Source organism: Bidens hawaiensis, unplaced genomic scaffold (genome assembly GCF_021521415.1).
Source record: "Bidens hawaiensis isolate Kalapana, Puna unplaced genomic scaffold, B.hawaiensis_p1.1 tig00039879_1, whole genome shotgun sequence".
NCBI classification, from domain to species: domain Eukaryota; kingdom Viridiplantae; phylum Streptophyta; class Magnoliopsida; order Asterales; family Asteraceae; genus Bidens; species Bidens hawaiensis.
In genome coordinates, this window is record NW_027497014.1 from 65,363 (window position 1) to 75,050 (window position 9,688).

At 33.0% G+C, this 9,688-nt stretch overlaps 1 protein-coding gene across 1 annotated transcript; it reads right to left on the minus strand.

Moving 5' to 3' along the window:
• Positions 1–557: 557 nt before the first annotated feature.
• Positions 558–3,825, minus strand: LOC143591537 (membrane-anchored ubiquitin-fold protein 3-like). The gene is made up of 3 exons (XM_077071718.1): positions 3,402–3,825; positions 1,785–1,955; positions 558–960 (listed from the first exon to the last, which is right to left on the minus strand). The coding sequence occupies exons 1-3, from the start codon at positions 3,532–3,534 to the stop codon at positions 905–907; spliced, it is 360 nt and encodes a 119-aa protein (XP_076927833.1). The 5' UTR covers positions 3,535–3,825; the 3' UTR covers positions 558–904.
• Between the last annotated feature and the right edge of the window lie 5,863 nt (positions 3,826–9,688).

The following is a 9,688-nucleotide window of genomic DNA, read 5'->3' on the forward strand; positions in this document are numbered from 1 at the left end:
TGGAGCTTGGCAAAAATCGGGTAAGACCCGCGAGATCCGTTGCACCCCAACCCGCCAAACTCGTTTCTAGTTAAATAGGGTCGGTTTGCGGGCTTGCTTAATCCCAACCAAATAGTACCGGGTCAGGTCAGGTCACGGGTATGCTTAATTTCAACAAAAGGGTATCGAGCTAATAAGTCAATGTTCTTGCTTGTCTTTCTTCATGTCATGAGATATTCAAGACGCAACACAAGAACATAACACGAAACTACTAGCCTCTGTTTAATCTAAACAATATAAGTCAGTTTGACAAACATGTTTATCAAAACTGGTTCAGATTTTTTTATGACAAGATTCAAAATTTAAACATAAAACTTTTTTAGTTTGAACATATTTATTTTATACGTACTTTTACTTCTCATTGCAAATTGGTGATTTTTTAGTACTAATGTGTCGTGTTCGAGTTCATGTGTTTAACCACTTTTCAAGTTCGACCCATCAACCACGGACACAGCCCGTCTCGTCTAGCACCAATTGTGAAGCTCATTATCCTTCTAACTTACGTCTAGCTATATTGCATACAAAGGATCCAATAAAGTATATTATGCAAAACAAGAATTGGCATAACGTACATTGTTGTAGTCTCTTGATTTAAGCTCAAACATTTTCATCAAAATTATACCCGATCATTTGGTTCGATATGATTTCAAGTCGGCATGTTAAAAACGATATCAATATACAAAAAACAAAAACAAATACAAGGACAAAATAGAAACAAACCTCTCGGGCTCATACACCATTTCAGAACATAAACGACACACCCGAAAGAATATCAATATCAAACAAGAAGACGTCTTTTCAAATATTTGAAGCATCGAAATGCTAACCAAGATTATATGATTGCATATATGGGCCTTTAGCATATCTATAAAATTGTGCATCCACATGTATTCAGTTTTCGCGTCTCGTCTTGCTTTTTGGCTGTATCACATAAAAGAAGGAATACAAGGGATTCAAATTTCTTGTTGTACCCGTTTAGGTTGACAGTCAAACAGGCCGAATTATTTAAAACGCTGTTTAGCATTTCCCTTATTTCTAGTGCAGTAAACTTTGGTCGGCTTTCATTTGTTAAACTCATTTGACAAGTTTCCTTTTTTAGCTATCTTTACTTAAATTACTCGTTTTCACCAATTAAAAATATAAATAACAAAGTAAACAAGCTCAAATTGATGCCATTAAGCATCATAAGTTCAGTGAACCGTTCATGAACTGTCAGCGGGAAGATCGTTTATTTAATAAACGAACGACCATGAACAAAAGTTTTTAAACGAACAGACATGAACACACGCCTCGTTCATTTATTTATGTTTGTGAACGTTTATTTACGTTTGTTCATTTTTTTTTCTTTTATCTTCGTTCATTTGCATTCATTTATGTAATTATTTTACGTTTGTTTAAGTTTGTTATTTTACGTTCATTAATGTATTCATTCTAATTTTTTAGTCTCATTACAATTTAGTCTAGTTTTAATAACTTCTAAGCCCAACACATTGGTGTTTACATTTACCTTAAACTGGTTTTAGCTCAGTCATACTTGTTCATCTATGTTCATTTGTTTACGTTCGTGAAACGTACGTTTATACTTTTATTTTCTTAACAAACAAACAAGAACAAGAAAACATGTTGGCTTGGTTTTTCATGTTCGATTGCTTGTTCAGTTAAAGTTAAACGAACGATCACGGTTCGTTTACAATCCTAATCATCACACAGAAATAAACAAGACAAAGAAATATTATTAAACTAACCTGATTTATTTTTGGCGACAGCGGGTTGAATAACAACATGCATTGTGATTACTCCACCTGCAAACGCGCCATCACGGACCCCACATTCTGATAACGTCTTATTATTTTCCAAAACTTTTCCCAGATGTATCAGTTTCATGTCGTTAATAGTTTTCGGTACTACAGATTTACCTATAAAAAGGCAAAATTTGGTTTCAGAATATATTTTAATCAAGCAAATAGAAGAATTAAGAAATGATCTGTCCACAAATAAACGAACTTTTACACTTATTTTCCTGATTTTATCAGCCAACACTGAAGTATACACGTGTCATTTTTTGCTGATTCTAAAAAAATTGCTGATGTGGCGATTTTTTTATTAAGTCATTTTTGTGTATATGCATATGCCATGTGGCATTTAGTTATTTTTATAAACAAATTTTTCAAAAAATATCATTCTAACAATCTTGTTATTTATTCATTTTTTCATATAAGCATATTATGTATGTTTTAGGACATGCAATTTCAAGGGTTACGGGTAAAATCTGTTAAAATAAGATTGGTTGCTAAAATCGGTTAATAAATTGTAAGTTAATTTTATTTGTACCTAAAAGAAAGGTGTAAAGTACAATTCAATTTCATACCACTTGCCCTAAATGTATAATAAAAGATTCATAAGATCTGTTCACCTTCGCATCCTCATGATGCGATTGCGAATGCTTATTGGAGCACATAAAAGTATATATTTCATTCAATTTTCCCTAAACGTATATATATTCAACTATAACATTCTTTTATCAAAGGAAAATGATCAAGTGAATGCATAGACAAAAATAAAATACAAAATACAACCTACTTTCATCCTTATGTCATTTTATGCGAGTAAAATGTTTCTTCCATTATATGTAAGTAACCTTCTATAGCAGGTAAGATGGTGATGTGGCAGTTGCTGATAGAGATCTTATTCTAGTTTATTACTTAATACTTAATAGTCGTTTTATAATTGTGGGAGGGGGTAAGTGTAATTTCTATTTCTATAAATAAGGATTAATAGTCATTTAGGAAAGGGGAGAGATATTAGGTAAGTTGTTAGGCTCATTGCATTAGCATGAGAGGGGCATAGCCCGGGACCACTTCGGTGGTTAGTTATCCATTGTAGATACTTTGAGATCAGCTTCTTCAATATAATATTTCAATATAATAATATAGTTTAAACATTTGATATCTTCTTATATTTCCTAATTCAATTCCATACTTAGTTCTTATCAGTTGCACACTGCCACATCACCAAAAGCTGGTGACACGCCATCACAAGGTTACATACAGCAGTAAAAAACTTGTACATATACTACATATAGGTGAAAGTAAGTTATATATTTTTTTTCTCATCGTATGTACTCAGCTTCTATAACCGATAAGATGGTGAAGTGGTACATTGCAACAGGCACCACATCACCAAAAAACGGTGACACGTCACCACTTTACCTGCTATAAAAAGTTACTTACATATAACAGTAAAAAATGCGCATATATTACAAAAGGATGCAACTTGAAAGTAAATAACATTTTGGTGTAATTACTAATCAGCCCCCGAAGTAAAAGCAATAAACATATGAGCTAAAAGTAATTATTTCAAACCTTGAGGCCACTCAGAAACAAGCTTCTGCTTAATAGCAGTTACAGTAGTTGAAGATGCATAACTGCCATGACTAATATCTGTTCCATCATATATTCTGAATTTAAGTTCCACATTCTCAATCCCTTCAGCCATTATATGCTTTTTCTTCCGAACCAAGCTTCAGGATCGGTTGTAACTTGTCAACAAAACAATCAGACACAAGAATGTGCCTTGCAATTTACCTACACAAAATTTAATGAAGTTTAATAAACATAAAATGTTATCAAGTAACACGTCATTTTCGTTTAATTCTCTCTCCTCATCCTATAATTGCTTGGATAAGATGGATTTGACAACGGGAGCATTTGGATGTGCATTTTGAAAGTGATATGCGACATTGAATGATTAGAGTCAGATAACTAGATGCAATAAAAAGGCAAATTGGATTTTAATAATCCCACCTTTATGCAGTTGGCCGATAATAATCCCACCTCAAAAAGTTCTTGCCACCAGTCCCACATTTCGCCCAATTTTTTCACATTGGACCCCCGTTAAAGAAATGAACTCCGTTAAGTTTTTTTCGAATTTTAAACTGATGTTTTAGAGGTTTTGATCGGAAGGAGGATATGAGTCGATTGATGTAAAACTTATCACGACACAGAGCTCCAAACGGCTTTATTTTTTTGTTAATTGGAAGTTTAAAAACCTGAATTGAAACATCCTTTTGAGGTGAATTTTACATCAATCGACTCGTATAGTCATTCCAATCAAAAGCTCTAAAACATCAGTTTGAAATTCAGAAAAAACTTAACGGAGTTAAGCTTCCGTTAATTTCTTTTTTTAACAGGTCCAATGAGAAAAAATAGGCCGAAAGGTGGGACTAGTGGCAAGAATTTTTTGAGGTGGGATTATTATCAGCCAACTGCAAAAAGGTGGGATTATTAAGAGCATGTTTGGGATTGAGTTTGAAACATGCTTATTTGCTTATTAGCTTTTTCAAAAAGTCATTTTGAAAAACCAGGATTTGGGGCTTTTGAAAAACTGCTTTTTAACATTTTCAGAAAGCTAAAATAAGAAAGATTTTTATGATTGCCAAACACCTTTTATCTTAGTGGCTTTTTGAAAACCCTAATAAGCCAATAAGCATTTTTCAAACTCAATCCTAAACATGCTCTAAAATCCAATTTGCCTAATAAAACACGGTGCACGAATTACAGTTTCAAGTTCTCTTAGAAGTTATTATAATGACTTTGGCGTATAAGCAATTTAACTTCACTTCATAAGCTAGAATCAAACTGATTGTAGTAACATAACAAGAACTGATGATCCTAAATTAACAAGCCAAATCACAAAATATTGATTTTCTTCTTTTTATAATTATCAAATTAATTATTTGTGTAAGTAAACAGATGAAACAAACATAATGCCAAACCTGTAATTAGTTAATTATACTAACAACACACATCACTTCTTCATCTGCTGCAACACACCAATTTGTTTCACTGCACACACAATAACCTTAAAAAAACGGATCTTGGCCAAATATTATAAAAGGGTGTCAGTTTAATCGTAATCTAATGGTTGTATGTATTAAACAGGGTGATTACTGAAATAGAAACCCAATTGAATTGAAGAATGATTGTACCTGTAAAATGTCAAAGAAAAAAGAAAGATTGACGATTTCAATTCAAGCGAGTTTAAAGAACAAAGGCTTGGCTTTCCGTTTAGATTTATTTCTTATTTGGGGATAATAATTTTATTTTATTTCTTTTCTTTTTTATTTGTCCTTTTTAACCAATTTTTCTTCATTTCTTTTTCTTTTTATAAAATTATTTTAAAGGGGTGTAAAAAATATGCATCCTATCCGTTGTATTCACCCCTCTGAATTATTGTACGACACCGATGGAAATATAAAAATTGTTTAGCAAACGTATATAAATTTAAAGGAGAAGATAATTTGTAATGTAATTTTTGGAACGACAACATGGTATATATTTATTAATAATATTGGTATGAAACCAAATGATTGTCTAACAACAAAAAATTACATTCAATTTACAATGTTTAGAAAGATAATTATAACTTGTAAATGTAAAATTCATAAACTACTAAATACTTTCTTATAAACTAATTTGTTGTTTTATTTATAACTTTACATTCCTTGTTTAATATAAGCATTTTAACACTGTCTATATTCTTCACTCTTGAGCGTGTGTAAACATCGGGTCCCACAGGTATATGCCAACTCTTGCTATAGTGATTGACCTTGACTTTTGTTAATGGTCACTGCAAAACAAATTGCAACTGGAAACTGCAATATTTTCAATTTAAATGGAAGTTTTTTATCTGAAGGGGTTAGACCACTACAAGTTATATAAGTGCGATAACCAATATTAGTACCTGAAATAACCTTTACTTCGATAAAATGCCTACCCAAGTTAATGACTTGCAATCTAGTTCCGTTACACAAACCGTTCTTCTGATCAATATTCCTTGGTAACATTATCGGCATACCAACTTTTAGAACCAATCTATGGTTAGGCATTCCAAACATTTTTTAACCATTTAGAAAATCTGGTGAGTGTAATGCTGGATGAAAGCAGGGCCAACACTATCAGGATGAAAGCAAGGCCAACACTATCAGACTGATCTATACTATTAGAACTGAGTAATTCAACTTCTTCTCAGGGAAATAACACTAAAAATCTGTCATTAATGTCTTGGACAACCTCATTTAAAGGTGCACGTATGACCCTTTCTTGAAAATATGTAATATCATTAAAATTTTCCAATAATGACGGATATACAAAATCAATCAAATCAGAAATTGTTCCAGAAGAATCACCAATCAAAAGATCATATGGTACATCTATAATGCCTTGACTGTCATTTTAACCGCCAAGTTTTCCTTCACCAAATTACAATAGCCATTCTGTAAATCATCTGGTAGCTTCCATATCTGATGATTGATATCCGACAGTTAACCTCATGTTTTTTGTAATAAAAATAATGAAAAAGTCCGGAACGCTTCCTTCCGACTCACGTTCATCAAATAAAGCTCTTTGGTGTCTAAATTGACTTGTGCTCTATTAACCATAAACTTCTTGCAATGTTCGTTTTTCAATTAAGCTGGTTATGAGTATGTTGAATCAAGTTGGTTCCATCTAGGTTTCCATATCTAACAAATCCCTTACGTCCTACATCGGGACGCATACGCTTATGCTGAGCAGTGAGCACTAGACTTGTTCTTTTGACTTCTCTTCATTAAACAGAAAACAATCTTTAATTAGTACTAGGTACAGCAAATATAATAACACATTTAATCCTACCTAAAACTTTTTGGATGAAACTGTTTTCTCGAAATCACCATAATGAGTCCAGTCAACATAATCATAATCCAAGAATGGCTCCTCATCTATATTAATAAATTCGTGTTTAAGAGCAAAACAAAAGTGTTTCATAATAGACTTCCCTTTTTTATGATCGTGGCTTTCGCAACATCATTGGGTATTTTAAACGAATCCTACATAAGGTTTTGAATAAACTGTTTCGAAACCTTTGGTTTATTCAACACGTAGGTTAGATAAACATCATGCGTGCTAGAAAATGAACTCTTTACAAACTCATTTATGGATCCATAATCAACTTTTCTAGCATAGTAGCATGCTCATTAGAAACTACTATTATTTTTTTTTGTTTATGCTTCAATCTAATGAACCATAACCAAAACCCATAAAGTTGAATCAAAGCATCAGTTTTTGTATCATGGTATTCCGATTTAATTATTGTACTCCAATAATTAAATCAGACTCATGTGCTAAATATGAATTTCCCAAAAAAAAAAAGAACCTGCAATATTTTAACAAAAAATCCGAAATAATATCATTCATCTTATCATCTTAGCACCATTTTGGACGTGACTGGCTTCGATGCAATCTTCTCACATAGAAGAACACGAACGTACTTAATAATAAGTATATTAGTAACGAATACCAATAATTATTTGTGTCAAAAGTAAGTGAAAACTTATTTTCACTAAAATTTCCAACATATATTTCTGCTTAGCCCCGTGCATACAAAATGGCAAGACGTGTCAAGCGGAAATTTCATAAATTCATAAGGTGATTCACAAGACGTGTCCCACGGATGGCGCCAATGAAGAAACATGAAATGAATCTGACCTGATCCGAGACGATGTTCCTCGGTGTTCGAGATAAACGAACCACAACTTCATCTTCTTCTCCGGTAGCTTGAGATCTGCAATGGCTTTTTTGGGGGTGTGGAGGTGACTGCTAAGAAATCTCGAGGATCTCTTGTTTACAGACACAAAAATGGTTATGGTGGTGGCTCTTATTGAGAACAACAACAACCCTTCATAAGGAGGTGGAGACCTCCTTATATAGAGAGCCTCATGGCCACCATCATGGTACCCTAATGGGCCTAGCCCAGTTAGGGTTACCTCCACAAAACCCCCTCAGCCCAATAATATTGTATTAGTCCATATAATAAAATAAGCCAAACATAATAAATTAAGGTCGTAAGCCGGGTTTAGTACCATACCCCTACAATGATTCTACAAGAACTTTGCAACTTAGAATGATGGGAACTGATTCCCAAAAAGATCAATATTCACCAATCTTTGATTCCCGGGCCAACCTTTATTGCCTTTTTGCTACTACTCAAGAAAGAATCAAGTGGCAATCATTTAGTATCTGTCTTTCTATCAACTTGGTATGTTGATCTTTGAACACAACATAAATATCGTCATTTTAGTGTGTCAAAACAATGCAACAAAAAGAATGTAACTTCATGGGGCATGCCTCTTGCATTGTTGCAACTCTATGTGCCAATCTGCGTGTTGATTTTGGTTAATTATGTTTAATGTTGGCTCAGTTATGTTATATGTTGGAAATTTTAGTGATAATTATGTTTTTTTTTATTTATTTTGGACACAAACAACTATTTATATTTTTTAGTAATATAACTATGATTAACTACATGTGTGTTTTACTATGTGAGGGGATCACAAAGAACTGAATCGTGTCTATAACAGAGCTAAAATGAATGGAATATCAATGTTCTAAATTGTAGTTGAAACATAACAGTTATAAAAATTGATCTTGTCCTACATTGGTAAAAAGATAATCCTTGGGCGGTTTTATAAGTGAAAGTTTCTTTAGGATTGAATTTCTATAAAAAACAAGAGACACCTAGTGGCAGTCGGAAACGGGAGTTGCTGTATAAGTGGGAGTTTCTACAGTTTCCTAATTAAGTTAAAAAAATTAATGACTTTTTGACGAGTGACAAGTGAGGTGGCAGAGTGATCAGGCGCATGACAACGTTTTGACACCAAGTATACTATTCCTGTTTTCATCAAGTTAGCCTAAGGATAAGCAATGCATATAAATCCCTATCAGATGCAGGATCCGGTTGCTTATTTGGGAGGTTTGGTAAGGGTGTTAGAAACCTATTAGATAAAAACATACCACACCAATCAAACAAGCCTCAAGTGATCAACACAATCATATTAAAGATTACACTCCTTTTTATAACCGAATTCATGGCGATTCATGGTTAAACTCGGTTCTCCTTAGGATTTTATTTGGGTGATTGGTTGGAGTATGAAAATCCACTATGATTCGTGGATACCAACTATCCACTTTCAAAGCTCATTATTTATTTTAATTGAAGTAAGAAAATCCATGGTGATTCATGGATGCTTTAGCTCCTCATTTTGATTGTTAATTGTTTTTAATTAATTATTTTGTTGGAACATAAAAATCCATGGTGATCCATGGACGTTTCAATTTTCAAATACAAATTTTTATTTCTCTATATTTTTTTATAATTTAACACTTTAATCCCCAACCTCAATCGCAACCTCAATTTTGATTCGTTAATGGGTTATTTAAGTTTTCAGAGTTTTTTATTAAATTGTTACATAACCTCAATATATTTACAATTTACCTTCATCTCATACAATTATACATTTTGCCCTTGCAGTATGTCTTCTCTCCATATCAACCGTCATCGTCACACCGACGACCCGGGCCACAGTATTGCTTCACACATTGCCAAAGGGATAGCCGTAGCTCTCCTGAATCTCATTACTCAAATTATTTATTATATTTTGGTGATGTCGGTTCCGAGTCCAATCTTATATCAACATTCGGACCGAACATGATCCATACACTCGCTTAAACGTGAATATTTTGTTTTTCATTTAAAACCCTCAGACTTTTAGTTAATCCTTTATCATATAATCCATATAGTATTATTCTCATTTATTTTATCAAACATGTTAGGA